Below are 27,654 nucleotides of genomic sequence, written 5' to 3' on the forward strand. Positions count from 1 at the left end.
CCCCCCCCCCCCCGAACCCTCCCCAGGGCGGCGAGTGGAGGAGGCTGGAGGTGGGGGTCCTTGGAGCTGGGGCGGCGCAGCTTGACGTCCTCCTTCCGGGCGGGAGCACCAGCCTTGGTGCTCACACTTGGGAAGAGCGGAAGGGCCCGTGTTCCAGGAATTCGCTCGGTTTCGGTTAGCGGCACCAAGAAAGGTTTTTTCCCCAAAAGTCGTAATTCGAGTGGTCAAAAATCCCGGACTGTGGGCCCAGCACAGACCATCAGGGACCTCCCGACCCTGTTGTTCCCACTGTGACTCCAGTTGGGCAAGGGGCCACCCTCAGGGGCAGGTGACGGGTCAGGGTCGGAGGTCAGAGGCCTTGGGCAGCTCTGTTCTTGGGTCCTCCCTCCTCTGTGTCCAGGGGCTGGGGCTGGAGGCATCTTCCCTCTTTGGAATTGCCCAGTGGGCCTTCAGCTTTGGCTGCCCCAGGTATCTCATGGGGGGTGGGGGGAAGCCCCTACTTACGCGTGGCCTCTGTTTGACCAGCCGTAGCTAGTCCTTGAGGGGCTTGATGCAAAAGGGGGTGCTTAAGTGTGTGCCTGGGACATCTGTCCCCAAGCTCTGGATCCTTGACAGTTGTGTACCCGGCCTTTTCTTGGCCTGGTCAGCAGCCTGACTCACTGAGGGCAGTCTTCAGACAGCCTCTGGTAGAGGCCGGCCCCTAAGCCTGGACAGCCTCCACCCAACATCCGCCATTAGGGATCATGTCTGGCTTCTGCAGGCTCCCGGATGGGAGCCCTGTCGTGGTGGCGCTCTTAGCACCCACCATTAAGAGGAGACCCTGTGCTGATGTGCAGGCTGTCTCCACTCCTGGTGGGGGGCTAGCAGGCAGAGCAGCCCGGCATGGGAGGCTGTGTCGTCAGCAGCGGCCCTGCAGCGGCCTGTGGCTGGCACTCACCTCCTTTATGATGAGGACTTTGCTGGTAACTGCTGGAGTTTGGACTCAGACCTCCTGGTGCAGTTCAGCAGCACTGCGTGCCTGTGGAAAGATGGCTGGGGACACACACCCAGACAGGGATGATGGGGCACCACTGCATGGGGAGGGGTTTTAATTTTGGAACAGCCATTGCTTTTACCATAAGAGAAGAATTCTCATAAAAGCTCAGGTTTCTCCAAAGAAACCCACAGTCAGCTCAGAGCTTAGCAGCGATGGAAGGTCCACAAACCACCGTGTTGGGCCCAGCTCCCACCGGTGGGTTCCCCTGTGGTGCCCAGGCTTCTGGCCACCTCCCACCCCAGCAATGACCATGGTTGCAGAAAAGACCCTGGTCCAGGCCAGCCGCAGGCCACAAGGAGCCCAGTGTGGAGGGTCTCCTGCCTTCCCCCTCCCCTGCTTACTGACAAGGCGTCTGTCACCTGCATCTGAGGCAGAGAGACCCGTGTCTTGCCTCAGAGGGGCATTTCTTCAAGGAGTTTGGTCCTATCCCAAGCAGGCTTCATCTTTTTGAGGAGAGGGCACATATTTAGTAAAATGGAGCGACCTACGGCCATACTATCCACTTCCTATATGTTGGGTTCCTAGGGCAGAAACCTCAGCACAGATGGAACCCCAAACTGTGGTTTTTCCAGCGAGTTCTGTGGGGCGTGGTGTCATTGGGCCGACTCCTTTAATTTCTTCCACACAAACCCCAATGGGGGTGGTGCCTGGAGACTTTTATCTGCCCTTGGTTGTTGCTTTTTGCCATAACCTGTGTTTTGGGGGTCATTCTGAATGCTGAGGTGGAGACATGGAGGGAGAATGTGGCTTTGTGGGGCAGGCAGGCGGTGTGCAAGATAGGGCCTAGATCCTGTCCCAGCTTCTGCTTTGGGGAAGAGGGCTGTGGGTGAAGGATAACTAGGGGGTCAGTACCACCCCCCATAGGAGTGTCCCTGGCCCCCTCCTCATCTTCTGTCATCTCCTCCACCCCCCACACCATCCCTGCTCCTGGCTTGGGGCTCATTTGAGGAATGGTGAAGCTGGGGATGGGGTCTCCTTCACCTTTTTAAAAAAATTTTTTTTAATGTTTTTATTTCTTTTTTTGAGACAGAGGGAGACAGAGCATGAGCAGGGGAGGGGCAGAGAGAGAGGGAGACACAGAATCAGAAGCAGGCTCCAGGCTCTGAGCCGTCAGCCCAGAGCCCGACGCGGGGCTCAAACTCACGGACCGCGAGATCGTGACCTGGGCTGAAGTCGGACGTCTAACTGACTGAGCCACCCAGGCGCCCCGGTTCTCCTTCACCTTTGGCTTCACGGGTGGCTGTGTGGGCTGTTGAGTGCTTGGCCCCTCTCGGGGTGCAAGGAAACATCCCTGGCCTTTTGTCCCCCTAAGCTGGGGCCAGGCCTGGGATGATGACCTTGCACTCTGGCCTCCAGCCACTGAAGGCCCGACCTGGCTTCCCAGAGAAGTGCATGCATGGTGGCCGTGGCACAGGGTGAGGCTGAGAAGGCCAAAGCATCCGTCCATCCGTTTGTGTTGAAGCCTGCAGCCGCCAGGCCACATCCCTGCACACGCTTCAGAGCGCTCCTGTGCTTGCCCACTTCATCCCTGGCAGCCCAGAAATGTACATCTGTCCCCCAGGGCCCTGCAGCTCCCACCCATTGTCCGCTCCCTCTGTGCAGAACACCCTCAGACATTTCCAGTGTGCTCTATCCACTTCTCCACTCTGAAAACTCCACCTGTATTTGCATATAGATTTGTGTTGTGCTTTTCGTTAAAACTCGCATAACCTAAAAGTAACCATTTAAAAATGTATTGTTCAGTGCATTTATTTAGCATATCGCCGAAGTTGGGCACCTACCACCTCTGTCTACTTCCAAAACGTTTTCTTCGCCCCAAGTTAAACTCTGTACCCATTAAACAGTCATTCCCCATTCCTTCCTCCCAGCCCTGGCAACCACTGCCCTACTTTCTGTCTATGGGTTTGCCTGTTGTGGACATTCCTTACATGTGGAACCAATACGTGACCGTTTGTGTCTGTCTTCTCTCGTGTATCTTCGTGGCTCATTTGTGTGGCGGTGCGCATCAGAACCCCATTCCTTTATGTGGCTGTGTGTGTAGACCACACTTCGTCTATCTGTTCATCAGTTGGTGGGCTTTGGGTGGTTTACACTTTCTGGCTATTTGTGAATAATGAAGCTATGAGCGTTTGTGTGCCAGATTTTGTTTAAATGTGTGTTTTCAATTCTCTTGAACTTATACCTAGGAGTGGAGCTTGCTGGGGTGTGTGGTAACTCTGACTCTTCGGGGAACTGCGCACTAGTTCCCACCGCAGCTGTACCATTTTCCATTGGCAGAAGCAGCCACAGTGTCCCAGTCGCTCCGCGTCCTCACCAACACTTGCCATTTTCCCTTTGTTTTGTTGGTAGCCATCCTAGTGGGGAGTGAAATGCTGTCTCCTTGTGGCTTTGATGACATTTCCCTAGTGACTAATGATGTGGAGCATCTTTTCATGTGTTTGTTGCCATTTGTATATTTTCTTTGGAGAAATGTCTGTTCAAGTCCTTTGCCCATTTTTAATTGTACTGTTTGTCTTTTTGTTGTTGTTGAGTTGTAAGAATTCTCTATATGTCCTGAATGGTAGACTTATCAGATGCATAATTTGCAAACGCTTTCTTCCATTCTGTGGGTTGTCTTTTCACTGTGTCCTCTGAAGCACAGGTTTTTAATTTTGATGGAGTCCCATGTATTTTTTTTAACTTTTTTATCTGTGCCTTTGGTGACATATCTAAGAATCTGTTGCCAAATTTAAAGTCATGAAGCTAGAGCCCCATGTTATCCTTGAGGATTTTATAATTTGAGCTCTTACACTTAAGTCTTTAATTTTGCTGGTTTTTCATATGGTGTCAGGCAGGAAGCAACTTCATCCTCTTGCATGTGGGCACTCGGTTTACCCCTTTGCTGAAGACACTCTTCTTTCCCCGTTGAACGGCCTTGGCACTGCAGATTGTCTGCTCTTAGGCCACGTTTTGCTTCTTTTTAATGCTTTTTAAAAACCTTTTCTTATGGAGAATTTCAAATCTTTGACGAAAAGGGAGGGAATTTTATGATGAGCCCAACTTATTCATCAACCAGCACAGATGGGCAGCTATCAACGTCGAATCATCCAGTCTCACTTGGACTCCCTGATTACATAGGAACAAATCCCTGACAAGTCATGTTTTTAGTATGTAACTTTTAAAAATCAGCTTTTTGTATTTTTAACTTAACTTCTTGTTTGAACTGAGAGACTTTGAGGAAGAAATGTCTACAACGGTGGAGTGGCTGTAAGGGTGACAAGACGACTCTGAGGGTACTCCAGGGCTGGCAGAGAGAGCATGCTGAAAGCATGCCCTTGGACATGGTCCCTCGGGCCTGGAGAGGGTATAGTTCAGCCCCGTGGATGGTGGAGAAGGTCACTGAGTTTCTCCACCTCTGGTGGTGGTGAACCGGAGCAAAGGAAAATCTAAAACCCTGGGACCAGAAGCCCCTTATTCCTGCAAAGTCCCTCCAGGGCCTCTGCTGGCAGGGGCCATACTGTGCTATATAAAGAAGAAATGCTTGAAGGGTCTGCCATGCATGCAGAACGAGCAAGGAGGGGTGGATTTGGAGCCTGGAGGCAATAAATGGTAAATGGATACCTGCACAACTTTTGAGGACGAGTCTACCTCCTAGGGAACAACAGCATAGGAGCCTGCCCCAGGGTCCTTCAATCTTCCCCTCCTGGCCCAGGCGCTATAGTTGCTACAGTTGCCCTGACAGCTACATATGTTATAAACCCCACGATCCCTTGTTATCATTGCTGTTTAAACAGTTATCTTTTGAAGACATTTAAATAGTAAGAACAAACCTTGGTTTTGTACCCAGCAGTTCCTGTTTTCTGTGCCTCCTGTTGCATTTTGTAGACCCATGTTACCATCTGGTATCATTTTCCTTTGGCCTGAAGACACCCTTTCACATTTCTTATAGCGTGGGTCAGCTGGCAGTGAATTCTTTCAGCTTGTGTATGTCTGAAAAAGTCTCTAGCCTTCAGTTTTGAAAGCTATGTTCAAACGGTGTGGAATTCTAAGTTTCAGGGTTTTTCTCTCCGTGCTTTAAAGACGTAGTCTCTACGCTTTTCTGATGAGGCACCCACTTTCATTCTTACCTTTGTTTCTCTGTACCCGATGGCCATTTTCTCTGGTGGCTTTTAACATTGTTCTATATATCACTGGTTATGAGCAATTTGATTATGACTGGCCTTGCTGTAATTTTTTTAAATGTTTTTGTGCTTGGAACTTAATGACCTTCTTAAATCTGTAAGTTTATATTATGTTTGGACAAGTTTTTGCTATTTATTAAATTTCTTTCTGTTGCCTTCTATAACCTCCTACTCTTTAGAGCCCAGGTATACACATAGTGAACTTCTTGAAATCCCTAAGTATTTCATTTTTATTTTGGTGCTATTATAAATGGTACTGCTTTTTAAAAATCTGTGTTCTGATTGTTCATTGCTACTCTACAGAAACACACTTGACTTTTGTATCTTGTCCTTTTACCCTTTGACTTTGCTGAACTCAATTATTATAAGACATTTACCTTAGTAAACTTTTTGGAATTTTCTGTATGTATAGTTGTGTTGTCTGGGAATAGAGTTCTGTCTCTCCCTTTCCCAATGTTCTGGCATTGCTTTTTCTCACCTTATTGCCCTGACTAGGACACACATGTGGCACAGAGTAGGAAGGGAAATGAAGGGCCGTGCCTGTGAACTCAGAGGACAAGCTCAGTTTCCCGCTGTGGGTTGTAACGCTGGTGTAGGCATTTCTGTAGATGCCCTTTATTAGAGTAATTAAGTTTTCTTCTATTCCTAGCTTGATGAGAGTTTTTCATTGTTATGAATGGGTTTGGATTTTGTTAAATACCTTTTTTGCATGTGTAAGATGGTCATATGTATTTTTTCTTTAGTTTATTAATGTAGTGAATTACAGTGATCAGTTTTTGGATGTTGAAGCAGCCTTGAATTCTTGGATAACCCTCACTTGTGGTGATGTTTTGCCCTGTTTGTTTTGCTGGATTCCATTTGCTAATATCTGATTGAGGATTTTTGTGTCTGTGTTCATGGGAGATATCAGTCTATAGTTTTCTTGAAATGTCTTTGGTTTTTGTATCAGAGTAATGTTGAACTTATAAATGAGTTTTCAATTTTCAATTTTCATTTCAATATTCTTCCAGAGTTTGCAGAGAATTGGTATTATTACTCTTTTCTTTAACTGGTAGAATTTATGAGTGAAACCATCTGGGCCTAGGTGTTTTTTGGTTGTTATTGTTGTTTGTTTGTTTGTTTGTTTGTTTGTTTGTTTGTTGTTGGAATAGATGTAGGACCAGAGCAAACAGTTTTTTTCTTGAGTGAGTTTTGGTAGATTGTGTTTTTTTTTCAAGGAGCTGGTCTGTTTTATCTAAATTGTTGGATTTGTGGAGATAGCATTTGTCTTAGTCTGCTTGGGCTGCCGTAACAAAATACACAGATTGGGTGACTTAAACCACAGACATTTATTTCTCACAGTTCTGGATGCTGGGAGTCCAAGATCCAGGTGCCTGCTTGGTGGTTTTGCAAACTCCTCAGGAACTTCCTAGGTGTATTCTGAAACTAGCCCCTGTTTATGGAGGGCAGGGAGAGACCAAGAAAGAGGCAGCCACTCCCAGGTCGGTAGGTGGCAGTTTTAATAAGCAAAGAGAACTTACATATGAAAGCTTGTCTCAGATGGCAGAAAGATGAGTAGATCCCATACTCACTGGCTATATCTTAAAAGCTCATAAAGAGGTCGTAACTGGGCTCAGCCATGTATACTTTGCATGTGTTCTCAACAGAACATCCCCGACTCAAGGCTGTGTCCTCGGACCGGCCTCTGGGAGCAGGAAAGTTGAGTGGAACCCACATCCAAGGACAGGGAGGGGATGAGTACCTTCCTAGTACCTGGGTCCAGCTCACAGTTCAGCTGGCAGTCATGTCTTCTCCATGACCTTCCCAAAGCTTCAGATTTGGTTTCCAGTGAGAGCTCTCTTCTTGGTTTGCAATGACTCTGTACAGATAGTGAAGAGAGACCCCTGGTGTCTCTTCCTCTTCTTATAAGGGCAACAGTTCTAACAGGTCAGGTCTCCACTTTTAAGACCTCATTTAACCTTAATCACTTCCTTAAAGGCACCCCTTCCAATGCAGGATTAAGGCTCCAACATATGGAATTGGGGGGATACAAGTAAGTTCCTAGTCATATACTCTAATTTTCTTTCTAATGCCTATGGGATCTGTAGTGATGACCCCTCTTTCATCCTGATTTTGGTCATTTGTGTCTTCTCTATTTCTTGACCCATCTGGCTAGAGGTGTATCAATGTTGTTGATCTTTTCAAGGAACCAACTTTTGATTTCATCAATTTTTCTCTTCTTCTATTTAAGTTTCATTGATTTTTCTTCTTTATTATTTCTGTCCTTCTGCTTGATTTGGGTTTATTTGCTCTTTTTCTAGTTACTAAATTGGAAGCTCAAAATATTTGAGATCTTTTATTTTTTTCTAATATAAATACTTAATACTGTCAGTTTCCATTAAAGTATTGCTCAGCCGTGTCCCACAAAATCTGGTATGTTGTGTTTTCATTTTAATTAAGTTCAAAATACTTTAAATTTCTTTGACACCTTCTCTTTGACCCATAGTTATTTAGAAGCATGTTGCTTTCAAAATATCTAGGAATTTTCCATGTATCTTTCTAGTTTAATCTCATTATTATCACAGAACATACTTTGTATGATTTCTATACTTTTAAATTTGTTCAGGATTGTTCTAAGTCCTGGAATTTGGTCTATGTTGATGAATGCTCCATGTACACAGAATACACACTCTGCTGTCGTTGGGTGGAGAGTTCTGCAGTTCAAGTCTGTTACTGTTTGGGTATTCTAAATCCTTCCTGATTTTCGGTTTACTTATTGTATTGATTACTGAGACAAGAGTGTTGACGTCTCTGACGAACTATCTGTTCAGTTTTATTCATTTTTGCTCCACATATTTTATAGATGCATACACGTGTAGGATTGCTATGTCTTCATGCGGTATCCGTCCTTGTCCCTGGTTACATCTTGTCTTACTCACATAACTATCCCAGATTCTTCTGATTCCTGTTTGCGTGGCATATCTTTTCCTCTCCACTTACTTTGGCTGCCTATATCTTTATATTCAAAGTGTGTTTCTTATATTTCAAGCACATTTGTTACACATTTCCAATGTTCTCATGGCACTTCACACACAGGGTGAACATTGTGTGTTGGGCCTACCTCTTCTTGAGGCCAGGCGAGGGCTCTTAACCCACTCTCCGACTCTGTTCGCCCAGTGCCTAGCAATGAGTGGTCACTGCACAGGATGTTTATGAGGGTTCAGATAGCCCACTGCATGGAAGAATCAAGATTTTGATGCCCTTCTTGAGGTGATGGGTGAACTGACCAGCCTTAGGACACAGGTCTTGGGCTACTCCTTAAGGACCTACTCTCAGATACAGGCGCCATGTCCAGCACTGCTGGTGGAGGCTGGTGGGTGTGTTCAGCTGGGCTGCAGCCGTGAGTTAGTGGCTAAAGTGGAGTCCAGGGCTATGGAGCTGAGTGCGAGACTTTACATACAAAAGAGGAAGGCTGTTGGCTCAGAAGTGCAAGGCCACAAAGGGGAGGGATGGAAAGAGGAAGAAGACCCACCACAAACTCCACCAAGAGAGGGTGCATGCGGCTCCTGCCAGGGAAACAGCCCCATGAGAGCCCTGACACAGCAAACTGTTCCTTAGGACCCTGGCCGTGTCTCCTGCTCCTGGATGCCTGTGGAACAGCTTCTGTTTTCTGAGGACAAGCTCAGGATGTTTAACTTTCTGAGCCAGGTGCAAGAGTGTAAGCTTTCTGAGCCAGGTGCAAGAGTGGAGGGCTATTCTCTGTGTGAGTGTAGTGACTCAGATCCTCAGGTCAGGCTGGGGGACCATGACGCTGCCGGTCAAGGGGAGATGTTATGGTCAGGGCTGTGTGTCCTCACGTGGCCCTTGAACACCTTCCTGCTGAGTGAGAGGGGGTGTGAGTGGTTCATGTGGGCAGGCTTTGTGCCAGAATCACCTTGGATCTTGTCCAGTTGGCAAGGAGGAGTGGGACCCCCAGCGTGGGCTCGGTGTTGACTCCTTGATTAGAGACACAGCCGACCTTGGCCGATGCTGCTGCCTTTGGTGGTTTGGGGAGTCATACGGGCACTGGGCTCTCTTCAACATAACAAACTTTATGCTCTGCCCCCCTTTTTTAGGGCCAGAAATGATGATTCCACCAGGGGAGTGCATGTATGCTGGAAGGAAAAGAAGGAAGCCCATTCAGAAACAGTAAAGTATCACATCTTCTGTTTTTGCTGATTGTTCCTGATGAAGGGGGAAAGTATTTGCATTTTCATTGAAAGGAGTGAATTTTAGGAATAAAGTGAATGAGGGAGAAGTTTTGCTGAGTCTTTCTGATGGGTAGAGGGGCTTGCAGAAACAGCATGAGACCCAGCGCCTGGGGCTGGCGGTGTGTTGTGGGTTCTCTGCGCAGCTGGAAACCCACTGCTGCCTTTCTTAGCGACCTTGGGCTGCTTTCCTAACTTTGATGGCAAGGCAAGACAAGGCAAAGCTGAGTGACACCTTTCAGCTAGAAGTCAACACGGGGGGGCCGAGATGTCACCATGGTTTTTGGTGAGCACCAGATCTCCTCCCTGCCCTGGTGAAACCTGTCCTCGCAAGGACACACCCACGGCCCCTGCGAGCGTTGCCACACATGAAGGACACTGTGGGGCTTGTCCCCCTGCCTGTGGGCCTCCAGGAGGTTTACAGAGTAGAGAAAGGAATCTGTGACCCTCACCTGCTGGACACAACACCAGTGTTCACAGTCCCGCCAGCAGCCCAAAGGTGTTCAGGACAACAAGGTATGAATTTTGCGGCAGGGGTTTGGGACTGCCCTGCTGTGAGGCCAGCAGGTGTGGTTCCCAGAGCCCAGGGGCTGCCTCTGGCTCCTCCAAGGGGGTCCTGCAGTATGTGCACTGTTGGCTGGGTTTCTGGTATGTATGTGTGTGTGTGTGTGTGTGTGTGTGTAATATAGCTCTGTTTGAGTCAGTGTGAGCATGTGTATATAAGGCTCTGTGTTTGGGCCTGTGTTTCTGTGACCCAGGCTGCCCTTCTGGGCCCTGGTGGCTGCAGGGTTCTGGGAGAGGCCCCCACCCAAGGATAGGCAACAAAGGCTTGAGGGGCGGGGCTTCGGAAAGTGAGTTTGTCACCTGAGTTGGTTGTGTGGCCACCGCGGGCCTCCTGGGCTCTGCAAGTGGAGGGTGAGGCAGGAGGCGGCTGAGTGTTTCCACGACTGGGTCCGGGGCGGGGCAGTGGTGGGGCTGAGTCCTGCTTGTGTGTGCTAGACAGGGTTCATTCTGGTGAGCACACAGCCACGTTGAGTAAGGAACGGCACCACGGCCCCTGGAGGTGTTGGTCACTTGCATCTTTTTCCTTATTGGGCTGTAACTGAAGGCTGTGGCACTGCACGTGGTTAAATGTGCAGTCTGGTCGGGTTGACAGCTGTATGCACCATGGAACACCACCAAAATCAAGGTCACCGACACTCGGATCGTACCCAGAGTGTCCTGTGTGCTTGCGGTCCCTGCCTCCACCTCCATCCAGGCAACCCTGACGTGCTCTGTGCCATAGCCTGCTTTGCATCTCTGGAATCTTCTGTAAGTGGAATCAGACACCATTTTGTTGGGCTTCTTTCCTTCAGCCTGATCTTGAGGCCCATCCACACTTCGTGTGTACGGAGCGTGCTCCTGTTTGCTGCCGAGTAGTGCTCCAGGGTCTGGACGCACCGCTTCGTTTACTCACCTGCAGATGGACATTCAGGTGCTTCCCAGGTTTGGGCCGTTGCAGGCAGAGCTGCCACGAATGTTTACACACAAGTCTTTGTGTGGATGTATGTTTTCATTTCTCTTGGGTAAATACCTAGGAGTGGGACTTTGACTCAGCAGATGTGTGTTCACTTTTAGGGAACCACCAAGCTGTTTTCCAAAGCAGCTGCACCGTCTTGCTTCCCGGCAGCGCGCAGGGGCTCTCGGTCCTCTGTCTTCTACCCAGGTCCCCGATGGGCGGTGGTGCCGCCTCAACACGGCTTGATCTGCCTCGTTCCCCACGGGCGCTGGGCGTCTGTTCGTGTGCTTGTGTGCCATCCACATATCTTCTCTGCTGTCTTCTTACTGAGTTTTAAAACTGCTTTACATATTCTGGATACAAGTTCTTGTGGACATTTTCCCCCAATCTATGGCTTACCTTTTCATTTCATTTTCTTTTTTAAAAAAGTAATCTCTAGGGGCGCCTGGGTGGCTCAGTCAGTTGAGCGTCAGACTTCAGCTCAGGCCATAATCTCATGGTTCATGAGTTCGAGCCCCACGTTGGGCTCTGTGCTGAGAGCTCGGAGTGTGGAGCCTGCTTCAGATTCTGTGCCTCCCTCTTTCTCTGCCCCTGCCCCACTCACACTCTTTCTCTCAAGAGTGAATAAACATTAAAGAAATTGTGGTTTATATACACAATGGAATACTACGTGGCAGTGAGAAAGAATGAAATATGGCCTTTTGTAGCAACGTGGATGGAACTGGAGAGTGTTATGCTAAGTGAAATAAGTCATACAGGGAAAGACAGATACCATATGTTTTCATTCTTATGTGGATCCTGAGAAACTTAACAGAAGACCATGGGGGAGGGGAAGGAAAAAAAAAAGAGAGGGAGGGAGCCAAAACGTAAGAGACTCCTAAAAACTGAGAACAAACTGAGGGTTGATGGGGGGTGGGAGGGAAGGGGGGTGGGGGATGGGCATCAAGAAGGGCACCTGTTGGGATGAGCACTGGGTGTTGTATGGAAACCAATTTGACAATAAATTTCATAAATAAATAAATAAATAAATAAATAAATAAATAAATAAAAACTAATCTCTATGCCCAACATGGGGCTCGAGCTCATGACCCTGAGATCAAGAGTCGCACGCACCACTGACTGAGCCACCCAGGCTCCCCCCTTTCATTTTCTTAATGGTGATTTTCAAAAGACATTTAAAAGATATTGATGAAGATCAACTTACCCATTTTTTTCTTTTATGAGTTTGAGTGTATGTGTGTATTCTAAGAGTCCTGTGGCTATATCCCAAGGTCTCAAAGATCTTATGTATTTTCTTGTAAAGTTTTATAATAGGCTATAGATTTAGGTCTGTGACCCACTTTGAGTTAATTTGGGGGGATTATGTGTGGTGACAGTTGGTGTTCACCTGTTTTCATGGGTTTCCAGTTGACCAGCCCCGTTATTGGAAGGACTTTCTTTCCCTTGAACTACCGTAGTATCTTCATCAAATGAATTGTCCAAAATCTGTGGATTTATTTCTAGACTCCTTACTCTGTTCCCTTGTTCTATATTTCTATCTTTTCTGTAATACCAAGCCATCTGGAACATTGTAGATTTATGACAGGCTTAAAGTCAAAAGGATAGGTCCCCCGATTTTGCTATTTCATTGGTTATTCTTGGTCCTTTGCGTTTCCATGTAAATTTTAGAATCAGTGTGTCAGTTCCTATAAAAAGCATTGTTGGAATTTTAATTTGATTACATTGAATCTACACATCAGTTCAGGGGAGCATTGCCAGATGTACGCCAGGTATTCTATATTTTTGGTGCCAGGGCTCTCTTCCATCTGAGCCTGAACTATCCCTGTGCTAATGGCACTGGTCCTTGTCCCCTATCACCTGCTGAGTCTCTGCCCGGGGACTTGGAACTTACTCCACATGCCCCTGGGCCTGAGCCTGAAGCCCCTCAACCCCCATCCCCTCTCGTGCCCATGGGCGTGGGGTGGGGTGGTTCCTGCTCTGGCCCATGGGACTGGGGAATGGGGTGGCGGAGATGCATCACGGGACAGCCAGTATTGTGAGAAACTTTGAAGGGGCTCTTCCAACGCCCATTTCTCCAGCAGGCTAGTGTCCCTCCCGCAGGTGCCCCAAGAGGGCAGGGGTAGGAGAAATATCATGGCCCAGCTCATCTTCAGGCACAGGCTGTCTGGGGAGACAGGGGAGCAGCTCCCCCCTCCCAGCCCTGCACAGAGGTGAGGTTTCAGCAGGGGCCACCTGCCGGTCTCCCACTGTCTCCCCTTCTCTGACCCTCACACCTGCCCTGAGTGCTCCTGTGTCTCTGGGGAGGCCTCGGGTGTCTTTCACTGACTGGGGTGGGGGTGGGGGGCTCTGCTCTAGCCAGCAGGTGCCAGCCCACACTGGAGCTGCTCAGTTTATCTCCAGGCCTCCTGCCGGTTTAAATTTTGCCCAGCAGCATGAGTGATTTGGGGGCATATGCCTCATTAAGGAAGAAAAACAGCAGAAAGTGAGAAAAGCAAAGATATAGGAGGAATATTTGTAAATCATGTATCTGATAAAGGGCTTCTGTCAAGAATATAAAGAACTCCTACAACTCAACATTAAAAAGACAACCCAGTTGAAAAATGGGCAAAGGACTTGGGGAGACATTTCTCCAAAGAAGACACACAGACGCCCAGCAAGCATGTGAAAGGGTGACCATTACTGGCCGTTAAGGAAAATACCAGTCAAACCGCAGCGAGGCACTCCTTCACGCCTGCGAAAAAGGAAACTGATGTGTCCATGAGGGTATGAAGCGCCGAACCCTCACCCGGTGCTGGTGGTGATGTCTTTGGGTGCAGCCGCTAGTCTGGCAGCTCCTCAGAAGGTGAAATGGAGTGACCACACCGACCCGGCTGTCCACTCCGGGGCGTGCACTGAGAGAACTGAAAATTAGGTGTGAGCAGGGTCTTAGGGTCATACGGCATTGGGTACGATGTCCGTCGAGTGAAAGCTGGCCAGACTTCCATCGAGTTGTGAACAGGTGAGCAAATGTGGTCCATCCACACGACGGAGTGTTATTCACCCAGAAGAAGGAATGGGGTCCTGATAAACGCTGCACCACAGTTACTTGAAGACATGATGCCAGGTGGAAGAAGCCAGACGTGAAAAGGCTCAAACTGTGTGGCTGCACGTGTGTGAAATGTCTAGAACAGGCAGAGCCGTGGAGACAGAAGGCAGCTTGTGGTTGCCAGGGGTGCTGGAGGGAGACCGGGAGAAACTACTGAATGGGTACAGGGTTTCATCTGGAGCCGTGAGATGTTTGGGACTTGATAGAGGTGAATGTACATTTTGAAAAGCTAGTGTTGTGTGAATTGTACCTCAAAGTAAACAAAGAAGTGGCCTCTGGGATCGGGGCATCAGGCTTCTCTGTGCTTTTGTGGCCAGGGGCCCTCAGACTCTGCAAAGTAGGTTTGTGCTGCGGGCCCCTCCTGACAGACGGATTGCTGGGTCTCACCACACTTGTAAGTGAACACACAGGGACAAATAGGAACTCCTAGACAAAAGAGACCTCAGCCCCTAAAAGCAGGAGCCCTCCAGCCTCCCAGGTGCCATGACCCCAGGGAGGGTTGGCCCTGGGAGCCAGGCAACCTGGGTCCAGCGCCAACAGCCCCTCCCCCTGCCGCCTCTCCACCCAACTCTGGGGGGGGGGGGGTGGTAAGAGGGTCAGATGAGGGAGGCCAGCTCTGCCCTCTACCAGGATGGTGGACAGGGAAGCCCTGGGCAGGGGGATCCCCCTTGTGGGGGAGAGCAGATCTGTTGTGGGGCAAAGGGAAATGGAACCCAGGCCACCAGCCACCTTACAGAGGCACAGCCCATGACGTCAGGGCTTCAGAAGGGCGGGTGGGACAGCGCCCAGGTGCCCAAGGGTCCTCTGTTACCCCCTCCTTGGACCCGTTCAGCCCTGCTGTGTAGAGGAGAAACTGAGGCCCAGAAGCATCAGTCACACCTGGACTGCAGGTCCTGAAAAGGTCCTGCGTTTAAGAAAAGCCTGGAAGAGGCTGAGCACATGCAGCCTGGGGCCAGGGATCCTCCTCACACTTGGGGAAAAGTTAGCACAGAGAGGTCAAGAAATGTGCTGGAGCCACACAGCTTGCCTGCAGCTGTGTCCAAGGAGACCTGCTCTCTGTCTCTGAGCGCCCTTCCTGGTAATGGATCCCAGCTTCCTCGTATGCACAGTATCAGGAGCCTTTTGTCCTTTTCAGCACCTTTTCTCACTTAGAAGCTGATCCACGCCATAAGGTCACTTCTGGGGACAGGTGTGTGCTCCATGGGGTGACAGCCCCTGGCGGGAAACCCTGAGTCTGATGGCGCTTGCTTCCCTGCAGGAGGCCGGCCACGGGGGCTGAGAAGTCAAACCCGTCCAAGCGGCACCGGGACCGCCTCAACGCCGAGCTGGACCACCTGGCCAGCCTGCTTCCGCTTCCTCCTGACATCGTGTCTAAGCTGGACAAGCTTTCCGTCCTGCGTCTCAGCGTCAGCTACCTCAGGGTGAAGAGCTTCTTTGAAGGTAGGACTCTCTTCTGTCCATCTGTGCTCAGCTGGGTGTCACCTGGGCTCGCTTCGGTCTCACCCGGGCCCACCCCACTTTACTGGGATGGACCAGTTTGCACCCTGTCTTGGGTAATCATTTAGAGGAGCGGGCACTGAGTGCTGATGACCCAGGGCAGCCCTGTGCAAGGCTCAGGGACTGGCCCTCCCCCTGCTCAGCTTCCCCACAGCCTCAGGGCTTCAGAGGACCAGGCAGATCCTCTCTGTGGGGAAGCAGGACCAGGGCTGAGCTCAGGAGGCCGTGTTCCCCCATTAGCCCGTGTTACTATTGGGTGGCCATCCTTCCGTGTTGTTGCTTTGTCTGTCCCGGGGATGCTGTGATCCCAGCCAGGCACCAGCCCCTCTGCGCAAGGGGTCCCTGGTGTGTCAGTCCCTTGCAGTAGCCGGGGATGGGTGCTCTCCTATATCTGATGCTCCCAACCAGGCCTCATTCTCCACGTGTCTTGGCTCAGTTCCTGGTAAAGAAATGTGGCTGTCACCACCCTGTTTCAGGGCCCATGACTGCCGTCATCGTCCCGAATTAAGTCTGAACTTCTTACCAAATCGCAGCTTACTACAGGTCTTTGGGAGTGGGTAAGACAAATGTGTAAAGGGGCAGGTCTGGGCACCAGGGAGTGGTGGGGGCTGTGGCCAACAGCAGAGTCTATACTCTCTACCCAAAGGCTTTGGAGGTCGGTTTTTGCACATCCTCATTTTGCTGCACAAAACACCCTGGGCTGCAGTGAGGACGCTGGCCAGGGCTGAGGTCCTCGGGTGATGTGAACCCAGGTCTGTCCCAGCTCCCACACCTGTGGGGACAATTTGCCCTGAGACGATTATGGCAAGGCCCGAACGCACCTTAATCAGACACGTCTGAGGTGCGACTCGGCCACTGTGCATTGCTGGCCTTCTGCAGCCCCCCAGGAGAGGGAGGGCGGTTTTCTTGAGGACTTAGCCTACCTTCAATCCCAACTTCCTCCAGAGACCCCACCATGAGGAAACATTAGGGGCCTGCCGGCAGCTCTGCCCAGTGCATACTCCACCTGGGCACCTTGCCGACTGACCCCTCCAAAGGGCCCCCCACACGTTGGCCTCCATTTTCTCTCATGGAGCAGGAATCCCAGATCCTCTGACCACTACTGGGCTCGGAGAGCCTGCTCTGTGTGTGAGAGCTCTGCATGGAGCTCCCTCCCAACCTCTGTCTGACACCCCAGAACCCTGGGGGCTCACCCATGTGTGTGCCCTCTCTGCTCTGGGGTGTGGAGCCCAGTGGGTAGTCTGGGCTGGTCCTGAGCCACACTGAGATGTCCCATCATGGAAAGGCCACCTGTCATCATGGGGAGGCCGAGTGCACTGGGCTGGATGGCCATGTGGCCTGCTGAGCCAGGCTTGGTCCTGAGGGCTGGTGGCTGCCACATTGGCCATGCACAGGACCCCTCTGGGGCATCCCTGCTCCCCTGTTCCCCTGTGCATCCCCGTGCTGCCTCTTCCATCCCTGACGTGGCCCCGTGGGATTCGCAGCCGGGGCTGGAGCTCACCCAGCGCTCAACCCAGGTCAGTCTTCCTCACTAAACCTCGCACTCTTCCTTTGGGTTAAAAGGGTGCCACCTGGGTGTCCGTCACCCAGACTTCCATGGCTGGAGCCCAAGCTCACAAAACACTCCCGCTGAAGTATTCTGTAGGGTGACAGAGAATGGTGCGTGGCACTCAGTGGAGGTCACCAGGAGGGTCTTGTGGGCTGGTGGGCTTCCCACAGGAGGCAAGGGGCAGGCGCTGTCTGCAGGCTGCGCTGAGGCAGCCCCTCACCCCAGTCTGTCCAAGGCTCTGGCCCCTTGCTGCCAAGGTCCTACATCTCGGGACGGGGCAGGGGCGGGGGCTGCTAGTCACTTGTATTCTCCCTGCTGTGGTCTGGGCCCCTTCCCCATGGAACAGAGGGGTTTTGTGTTCCTTCCCCAGCTGCACTGGGGTATCCCCAGGCCCTCGGGTGACAGGACCAGCTGTATGCAGTGCAGTCCTGTCCCCCAACCTCCATAGCTGCAGCTGCTGTGTTTTCTCACTGGCCACATTCAAAGCCATGTCTATTGTCTGGATTCTCCTTCCCAGTGTCCACATGTCTGGCTCAGGCCCTCTCTCCTTGAAGTGCTGGAATCTTAGATTTCAGGTTCTTGGTGGCTCTGGGACCCCAGGTGAGGGGCCAAGAAAGGCCCGCAGATGGGAAGACTGGTGTAACTGGGGGTGCTCTTCCGAGCATCTGTGCTCTGAGTAGAAGCTGAGAGGGCCAGGGGCCCCCAGCCCCATGCCCCAGGGGTTCTATCCCCATGCCCAGGGCCCATCGCTTTGCCCTGGGGCGCATCCCCAGGCCCCAGGGGTTCTATCCCCATGCTGGGGGCCTGCCTCCTCATGCCTGTGGCTATCTGGTGGGCACTCTGAGCCCCGATGGTGACAAGATCAGTTCACTGAGGTGACTTGGAACATTTTCGTGTTGTGTAGGACAAGAGTGCTTTTCTAGGAGGTTTGTGATGTGATGAGTAAGTCGACAAAGTCATACAAAATGCGCCGGAGAGCCAGGTGTCCACACCAAGGGCGTGGTCCCCAGACTTGCCTTTGTGAAGCCCCTTTGTTATGGACGGCCACCTCAGCTTCCACGGTGGCCTCCTTAGGCAGCTCGGGCAGGTTTGGGGCTGCCCTGGGTGGGGTTGGTGGTTCACCTCCTGTTGACACACCCTTGCAGACCTGACCTCCTGGCTGGGTGGTTGGGAGGGAACCAGGTCACTTCTCTGGATGGGTCCAGCTGTTCCCAGCCAGGCCAGGGTTGGTGGTCTCTGAAAGGCTCCCGTCTGCTGTTTCTAGGGGTTCAGGCAGCTGTTCAAGTATCTGCCTGAACGCCTCACCTCTCTTAACTAGTGGTCGGTGATGTTCCCGACCTGCCACCCCACGCCTCCCGCTGGTGCACGCGGACGCCCTTCAGGTCTGTCTGAGCAGCTAGGGCTGACTCCAGGTCCTGCAGCAGGTGGGCCAGCCCAAAGCTCACAGCTGCCTGGCCACTGTCACAGTCAGGTGTCAGAACAAAACTTGGTTTCTCCACAGCACCGTTTCTGTCAAGGGTTCTGAAGTGTGGGATCCCCTTGAAGCTGCACAGTTTAGAGGAAATTGTAGAAAGTTTCCCGAATTCGTTTTCACTGTGGAGTTAGAAAAAAGTCAGGCTGCAAAAAATCGGATCTTAATCTGCACTTCCTGACTCAGAAATAGATGAGTTAATTTCATTAAAGCTTCCATAAAATGTCACCTTTGGGAAGGATGTGACCTGGAAAATTTCAGCTTCAGATGGTAATAAGAAAACTTGCCTGTGATGTTTACTTTAGTGCTGGCTTTTGTGGATTTTTGAAAGGCAGCAGATTTTTAATTTTTTTTTTATCTGGTTTTTGCACAGGCAAGGGGCCAGTCAATGCTTCTACATTATCAACCCCTCTGCTCAAATGCAAGACTGGGATTTTCCAGTCTTGTGGATTTCTTCGTTCACATGATAGGAAATTGGGGGCTGAGAAAAAGGGGGAAGTCAGGACAAACAGGACCCTCGAGGTGGGCTCCCCCAGGATGTGGGGCCTGAGAAGCCCCAGCACCTCCTCACTTAAGCCTGGTAGTTGGTTACGGCCACCCTCCCAGGCATTAGCTCTGCAGTGTGGGCTCGTCTGGGACACTTGCTGGCCAGAGGAGCAAAGCTCAGGTAGTGGAGAACCACCACTCACAGGTAACAGACCCAAGGTCCACACGGTGTGTCCATCCCGTGAGTCTTGTGATGGGAGCATCAGCCAGGGCTCCTGACTCTGTGGAGAGAAGTGTCAGAGAGGGCAACAGGAGCGATAAGCAGAATGAAGCGAGAAGGGGGAGGTGGAAAAGCAGTTTTGGCTGTCTGTGGGAACGTCGAGATTCCGACCCTGGGTCAGTGCTGCCCACGGGCCGTGTCTGGGCCTCCCGTCCCTTTGCGTTTTCTCCGCTCAGCCCGTGGGGCTCGATTCTGCACATGCTAAATGGAGCCCTGCAGGGGTGAGTCCTGGCCCCTGCTCACCTGGTGGGCGGGTCCAGAAGCCCACATGTCAGGAGGGTGTGCCCCAGAACCTTCCCGAGAGGCCTTGCCCACGCGCAGCATGTCAGGAGGGCAGTTTGCCTTGATGGTCTTAGGACCAGCAACGGAGGCGTGTACAGCTAGCTGAGTGGTACCAGTTTTCAGCTGTCACTAGAGTTATCCTTCTCTCGATGAGCCCTGTGCATCCCTCCAAATGCACACACCAAGGCCCGCACCCCGGTGTGGCTGTGTTTGGAGATGGTGCCTCTAAGGAGTATTAAGGTTAAATGAGGCCCTGCGGAGGACCTGACCCCACAGGATTAGTGTTGGTCTGAGGAAGCCAGGAAAGATTTCACCAGAAACTGAATCTGCTGGTGCCCTGATCTCAGGCCTCAGCCTCTAGAGCTGTGAAGAATACTTATCTGCTGTTTACACGCCCGTGCGTTGTGTCTTGTTACAGGGACCCAGGCTGACTGAGATGGGCCTTCTGGGGGCAAGAGGGTTGGGACCTGCCCCCTCTCCTCTCATGTGGAGTGTCCAGGGGCTTTGTCCCCCAGGCACATGGATACGGGTCACTGCTGCCTCTCACCTCATCTGCTGCTGGAACCACCTTCCTTACCCATTCCTTCCCAACACTGACACCTTCCAGAATTGGTTCCCTGGGGCATTTCCAGCAAAGACACGCTAGCGTTGGGTCATTCAGGATAGAGTGCCTGTCCTGTCCTACTGTCTGTGGCCACCAGCTTCTGACCCTGCAGGAAGGGCCCCCAGCACTCCTCAGATCACTCTTGATTCTTCTATGCACTGTTTTATTTACCTTACCATATCTTAGCTACTTCCAGAAAGAGGAGCAAGCACTCTTTGGTCTGTGCACCGATTCACTCCCTCCCTTCTGGTACCTGCATCTGCTCAGACCTGCTCAGAACTCAGGGTCAACACAAAACAGCTTTGATTTTTTTTTTTTTCTCTCCCTGTCCCAACAAATCTCCTTTCTGGTTGGTTCCTCCACTACCCATGGAAGAACCAGGGCAGCTATGGATGTTTCTGGTCCCTTCCAGGGAATTCAGTGTCCCCTCCCCGCCCCTTCACTCCGTAATGTTGGCTTCCTATGCAGGCTGAGCTTGGTATTAGTATGATCTGTCTTTCAAGTGTGAGCCTTCTCCAGCCCTCACCTGGAGCTCCAGCAGGCAGAAGGGCGGGGGCTCAGGCTGGCTGCTTCTCCTCTTGGTCCTGCCCCACTGGTAGCTGTGGTTTCCTGCCCTTCTGGTTCAGAGCAGCAGCAGGGAGGAGAGGCGAGGGTTCATTGAGGTCCTACATGACTGGCATTGCCGTGAGCTGGCCGGCAAGGCTCAGTGGGGGACCCGGAGGGGTCTTCTACTGTGGTTGGTAACACTGGCACTCTGTCCTCTCCAGCTGGTCCCTGGCACCTCCTTTCTTAGCCTCAGGTGTCAGAAGGTACCTCTAGCCTCTTCTGTTGCAGTCTCTGCTCATGTCTCCAGGCACCCTCTTGGAGGACTTGAGACATCCCAGGCCAGTGGTTGGGCATTATGACCCTACCTGCTCCCCAGGAAACACTCACCTTAGACCCACTAGGTTGGTAGATGGCACTTCCCACATGGATGCAGCTCAGGTGCCTACCAGGAGCCTTAGGCCCCACCTTTGTCCTTTGGATTTCTTGAGTGTAGAGAGATGCCAGTCTTCAGGGTACAGGTGGGGGCATGCAACTCACAACACAGACACTCCAAGGAGACCCTCCTCCCATCCTTGAGCATCTCTTGTTTCTGACACCTCCTTTGTAACCCTGCCCAGGTCACCTGGAATCTCACTTTGGGACTTGGGTATAGTTGGCACTTTGTTGTCTTGGGGCCTCAACTCTTTCAGACAGAAAGAGTTCCATATTAACAACCTGTTATAAGGCAAGAAAACAGAAGATCCACCATGGTCCCCATCCCCGGGCGTTTAGAGTCTAGTGGGAGAATTCTGCTACCAAATATACGCCTTCTTCCATTTCCAACAATACAACAGGCCAGTAACTAATTGGTCATCTTGCTGCTAACAGCCAAAAATGCAAGATAAAATATCTGAAACCTGTCAAAATATATCAGTGGGCAAGCAGGAGATTAAGGAATACTCAGAGACCAAAAACAAAATGAAGCTGAGAACCCAAAGAGAGTTTTATTAAAGGAAATTTTAAATGTTTATTTATTTATTTTTGAGAAAGTGCACGTACACAAGTGAGGGAGGGGTAGAGAGAGAGAGGGAGAGAGAATCCCATGCGGGTTCCATGCTGTCAGCACAGAGCCTGATGTAGGGCTCGATTCCACAAACCATGAGATCATGACCTGAGCCAAAATCAAGAGTTGGATGCTTAACCAACTGAGCCACCCGGCACTTCTACTAAAGGAAATATTGAAGGATGTACTTCATGCAGAAGGAAGGGCATTCCAGGTGGGAGACCTGGAGTGGAGACGAATGGAAGAGCAGGAGGGTGGTGACCGTGTGGGCAGATTGATGCAAACACTGAGAGTATAAAACAGTAGTACTACCATGTTGGAAGAACAAGAGAGAGAGAATAAATTCCTAACCGTAAAAGTGGAGAGGGAGACTTGAGGCACAGACTTTGGTGGTTCTTGTGTTAATGTCCTATGGAAGCTGGCTAATTAATTCATCATAAACTGTCCATAATAATCATCAGGGTGAAAGAAATGGGGTTTCCCTTAAAACTAGTGGAGAGACAAAGTAGAATAAGTAGATGTAATCAATATTCTTAGACAAGAAAGAAGAAAACAGAGATGTGGAAGGGGGAGTAGAAACCACAAAATCCCAAATATGTCATGAATTACAGTAAATGTGAATAGACTAAACATGACAACTGAAAGATAAGGATTATTAGGGTGGATTACTATGTCTGTTTACAAATGGCATGGAAAGGTTGAAAGAAAAAGGATGGAAAAATGCTAACTGAAAGAAATCTCATGAAGCCATTTTAATGTAAAAAAATTTAGTTTTTGGTTAAAAAACATAACTGGGGATCATGAGAGAGTCACTACATAATGATTTTAAAAATTTATATCAATTAAAATTTTTTAAATTGAAAACATTTTGTCAAGCACTAAAATGGTTTTATTTATTTATTTATGTAAAGTTGATTTATTTGAGAGAGAGAGAGAACAAGCAGGGGAAGGGCAGAGAGAGGGAAAGAGAACCCCAAGCTTTGACCTGGGGCTCAAACTCATGAACTGTGAAATCATGACCTGAGCTGAAATCAAGAGCTGGATGCTTAACCAACTGAGCCACCCAGCACTGAAATGATTTTACATTTATGTGCTTCCAGTAACATAACCTTGAAAATATATAACAAATATTGACAGAACTATACAGAAAAACAGATGAATTCATCCCCATGAAAGATTTTAAGTTATTTTCTCAGTGTTTAATAGATCAAATAAATAAAAATCAGTAAAGATTCTAGGAGATTTCACAATGCAAAAAGGGTTAGTCTAAAGGACACACATAAAACACTACTCTGAAACTATAGAATTCACATCTTTTCAAGCCCACGTGGAATTTATAAATATACTGAAAACATATTGGCCAATGAAAGCAAGTCTCAATAAATTTGAAAAGACAAAATCATGACAAATGCATGTTATAAGACTTCAATGCACTTGAGCTGGAAATCAGTAATAAAAGATGACTTCAAAACCCTTATATTTGGAAATAAACACACTGGTAAATAACTCATAGATGAAAGAAGAAAACATCATGAAACTTAGAAAATATTTACAAATCAAAATGTGGGGCATGCAGCTAAAGTAATCCTCAGAAGTAAATAACCCTATGTGTTTATATATGAAAGAAGAAATGTGAAAAATTAATGAACTAAGCATTAGGTTCAGTAGTTCTGATAAAGCAAAGCAAAATAAACAAAAAGAGTCCAAGAAAGCAAATAATAAAAGAGAAGATATTGGTGAAACAGAAAAGAAACATACAATAGAGTTCCTCTAAAATGATAAAATTTGTAAATATCTAGTGAAACTGAATGAGGGAAAAAAAAGTAAATAGTATTAGGGACCTAAAGGGAACATGATTCTAGGCGCTGCACATATTTGAAAGGTAACTGAAGGCTATTATGAACAAATTTATGTCAATAAATTGGAAAACAAATGAATACATTACTAGAAATATAGCTCATTAGAAATGACTCAAGAAGAAATGGAAACCCTAAATAGTCATATGACTATTTTGAAAAGTCGAATCAGTAGTTAAAATGTAGACCCAGAGGGTTTTAAAGCAATCTCTACCAAATATTAAAGGAATTAATATTAAAGGAAAAATAATTCCACTCTGTACTGAATCCTGTGATGTTGGATTGGAATTGGAGGTACTGGTGTGAGCTCATCATTTTCAAAATACAAAGATAGCTATAGACATAAATACGTGTGTATAGGTGTGTGTTCTGCCCACTGGCAAGGTCTAAGGTTGCTGTGAGCATAGCTCACACTCAGATCTTGGTTTCTAGATACTGTTCACCATCAAAAGGAACTCAGGCCTCCTTCCAGAGTTGGAGCAAGGAAAGCTTAGAGCATCTCAAGCCAGAAAGTGAGGCAGTGCTCAGAGAGGAATAGAGACATCCCACAGGACACAGCCATCCCAAGGGGGCTCTCACTGGCCAAATCTGGACCATTTCAGCATTAAAATGAAAAAGAATAGTAATAGATCATAACCCAGTGAATAAAATAGGATTCCATAAGCCCACACTGATACTGTATGCATAGACGAATGAATGAATGAATGAATGAATGAATGAATGATAAGACAAAGTTTTCCTGGGGCACCTGGGTGGCTCAGTTGTTTTAAACGTGTGACTTTGGTTCTTGTCATGATCTCATGCTCATGGGTTTGAGCCCTGTGTCAGGCTCTGTGCTGACAGCTGAGAGCTTGGAGCCTGCTTTGGATTCTGTGTCTCTCTGTGTCTCTGACCCTCCCCTGCTCCCGTGTGTGCTCTCTCTGTCTCTCTCTGTCTCTGTCTCTCTCTCTCTCTCAAAAATAAACATTAAAAAAAAAGACAAAATTCTCCTTAGGGCAGAGTGCTGATGAAGAAGCCCGGGCTGTGGAAAGGTGACTGGAGACAGATGTGACTTACAAAGTCATCAGTCATTCACTATTGTAGCAATAACTCAGGCAAGAAATTTCTGTACTAAAATTAGTGGGTGAAAGTGGGCTCAGAAGTGGAATTTTTATAGTCTTGAACCGCCTCCCAACAAGTATGAGTTCACACCTAAGGGAAAAACTTAGAATGGAGAAAGCCACCACCTGCCTTAGGCCACCAAATCTGACCCCTCACATGCTGGGCAACAGGAGACAGAGAACATGTCCTCTTGGGTGATGTTCCTGAGAGGTGAGCAGACCGTGGTCTAAGCTGAGGAAACACTGGACAACCCCCAACTGAGGGGCAGTTTGCAGAGTTGCTGGCAATGATCTTCAGGGTCATTGAAGTCAAGGAGGACAAGGAGACTGTCTGCAAGGAGAGGTAGGACCGACTCAGCTGAAGGGTGTTTGGGGGACACTCAGTGGAGTCTGGGCAAAGCCTTCGGTGCACGTGGCGCTGTTCTTCCCGCTGCTGTGAGAAGAGGGAGGAGGCCCGAGGAGTGGTTCTGGGGTGTGGACCCAGGTGGCTCCGGAGCCAGTGAAGAGCACGTGCCTGGGGGAGCTGGTGGGGCCCGGGAGGGCATGGCACACCCATGTGTTTTTCAGACAAGTCCCATTGGAACCTTCCCGAAGCACTTGGCTCTTTGGGCACCCAGTCCTTGGTAAAAAGCAAGAGAATTGCTAGCACTTTCCGCAGCCACCGTTAGCATCAGCTGTTTTGCAGGCGGGGTCTGAGCAGTGCTGGCTGGTCAGGGGGAGCAGGCCAGTGGGCAGCTGTGGGGACTGGGAAACACTGGGGGAGCAGGGTGCCACAGAGCGAGCAGAGGGGTCGCCCCGTGTCTCACTTGGGGGATACTCCCTTGGTAGCTCTGCGCACCTGCTGGGCTCATTTTCTTGCAGCCAGGCCCCCGCGGCGCCTCCGCTCCTCCAGGTTGTTTCTCGTGTCAACCCCAGACAGCCTCCCCAGGAGGTACACCCCCAGGATGGGCTGGCATTGTAGACGCTGAAGAAAGGGGTGCCTGCTTGAGCAAGGGAACGACCGCATCCCGCAGAGGCCTGTGCACCTGGACAGCTCTGGGCACCGAGGCCTCCACATCCCTTCAGCCTGTAGCATCCACCACGAGGGAAGCATGGTAGGAAGCGCTTCCTTCACAGTGACGTGTGGTGACGATTCACACAACCACCTTGTCAGGTTATTTGCAAATTTGAGGTTACGTAACTGGAGGCTTCTTTACAAATGTATTATAAGTTCATTCTTTATACATGAATCAGACGTTCTCTGGTAGCTTTGCTTCTCCAGAGCTCAGGACACTGGACCAGTAGGTACAGCCCCAGACTCTTTGCTAGCAAAGAGCCCCCCAGCGTGGCGGCTCAGAGCACCCAAGGGTAGGCCAGGGCTCGCTGACTGTGGGTGTGACCATGGGTCATGCACACTGGCTCGTGGGCTGCTTCATGTACCTGCACACCACGCAGTTATTTGTCGAGTAAGTATTGGACTTTCTCAAAGCGCCAGCATGCTGTGTGGGTTATGTTTTGTCGTGTTTCACAAAATGTTGCTTGAACTCTTGGCTTGACGCTGGTGTACTTCTCTCGTGATGCGTTGAAACTTGACAAAAACGCCTAACAAGTGGGCTTGTCCCGGATGTTTCACACCATGAAAAGGATATGGATCCCCAATGTGTGTAAGTTCCCCTCTCTTTTTCTTCCCAAAGAGCTGTTTTTGGTTGTATCTTGCTTTGGGGATTTAAGGAAAGAGTGCACTTTCTCTGCAGGACATGTGACCCAACTTACGCAGAAGTGGTTGGAAATGTGTTCTTTTGACCAGAGAAAGTGGATGGGGTGGCCACTGCCTCTCTCTCATCACTGGCTCTGAGGAAATGCATTTTCTGTGGTGCCTTTTCAGCCGTACTAAAGTGCAAAATCTCTAAAGCATGCCTGGTACATTTTGGAAAATACGGAAAGTTTTTACAGAAAATCGACAACTTGATGCAACGTACATCTTGGAATGTGCTCTTACTCCCTAAATGCAGAGCTTGCAAGAAACAAGCGTGTTTCTTTATACTCGTGATGTTTTTTCTTGCCTAGGGACCTTGAGGTTTTGAATGGCAGCTTTAACCCTTCCCCCTCACTGGCTGCCACTGCAAGGGTCCTGCAAGGACTCGCACCTGCCAGTCTGCACCTGCTGGGACCCTCGCCCTGGCTGCTGGTTCTCCTCCCCTCTCCACGGGCCACAGACATCTTCGCCTCCTGTTAAAATGTGCCCACGCCACGTGTCAAAAGCAATGTTTCTCCTGCCCTCCCTCATTGTCTAGGCCCCAACATAGAGCATATACACCCTCGCACAGGACATGCCGTGTGTACACACACCCTTGGTTACTTCTGCTCCATCTGCCCCTCCGGGCCTGTTCTCTTACCTGCTAGGCCCACCTGGTTGGTTGGCATAATGCAGGGAATAAGAGATGTAAATTTCAGTCCCCGTGTGCCCTGCCTGTGGGGGGCCCCGTGTGTAATCATGAAATCATTTTGTGATTCATAGGAGGGGGCACTGCCTGGGAAGACCGTGGGGACGTGGCTGGGGTGCACCCCCCACCAGCATGGGGGAGACATCCAGCCTCAAACGAATGAATGGATCACCCGAGAAGGGAAGGCCAGCAGGCTTGCCCTCACCCCGCCCCCATGCTGCCCCTCAGGGGATCTCCTCCGGCCAGGCCTGCAGCCTGGGTGAGGTGGAGTGTCACAGAGAGGGGCCACGGTGAACATCCCTCCAGAAACCCCCATCTGCCTGCAGAGTTGGAGCAGGTCATGGACAAGTGCCCTTTGGAGTGGGAGAGGTCCCTGCAGGGCTGCAGAGGGAACGTGCAGGTTGAGGCAGCACATCTTTTCATGGGAACCTTAAGAGATTCTTGTCTGCACATGCCCCAGGCTTGAGAGGCCTGCCCTCCCAGGGATGGGGCCAGCTCGTCCTCACTCTGGGG

The 27,654-nt window shown here is 49.9% G+C and overlaps 1 protein-coding gene across 2 annotated transcripts in view; it reads left to right on the forward strand.

Moving 5' to 3' along the window:
- The window catches only part of AHRR (aryl hydrocarbon receptor repressor), a 93,640-nt gene that overhangs the window by 11,536 nt on the left and 54,450 nt on the right, over window positions 1-27,654 (forward strand). For both annotated transcript variants that reach the window (XM_040462409.1, XM_040462408.1), the window contains exons 2-3: window positions 9,291-9,363; window positions 15,264-15,445. In XM_040462409.1, coding sequence (XP_040318343.1) covers window positions 9,299-9,363; window positions 15,264-15,445 — 247 coding nt within the window. In that variant the 5' untranslated portion in view covers window positions 9,291-9,298. The remainder of the gene's footprint in view (window positions 1-9,290; window positions 9,364-15,263; window positions 15,446-27,654) is intronic.

The sequence above is a fragment of the Herpailurus yagouaroundi genome, unplaced genomic scaffold, assembly GCF_014898765.1.
Source record: "Herpailurus yagouaroundi ecotype Mexico unplaced genomic scaffold, PumYag 321, whole genome shotgun sequence".
In the NCBI taxonomy this organism is placed as follows: domain Eukaryota; kingdom Metazoa; phylum Chordata; class Mammalia; order Carnivora; family Felidae; genus Herpailurus; species Herpailurus yagouaroundi.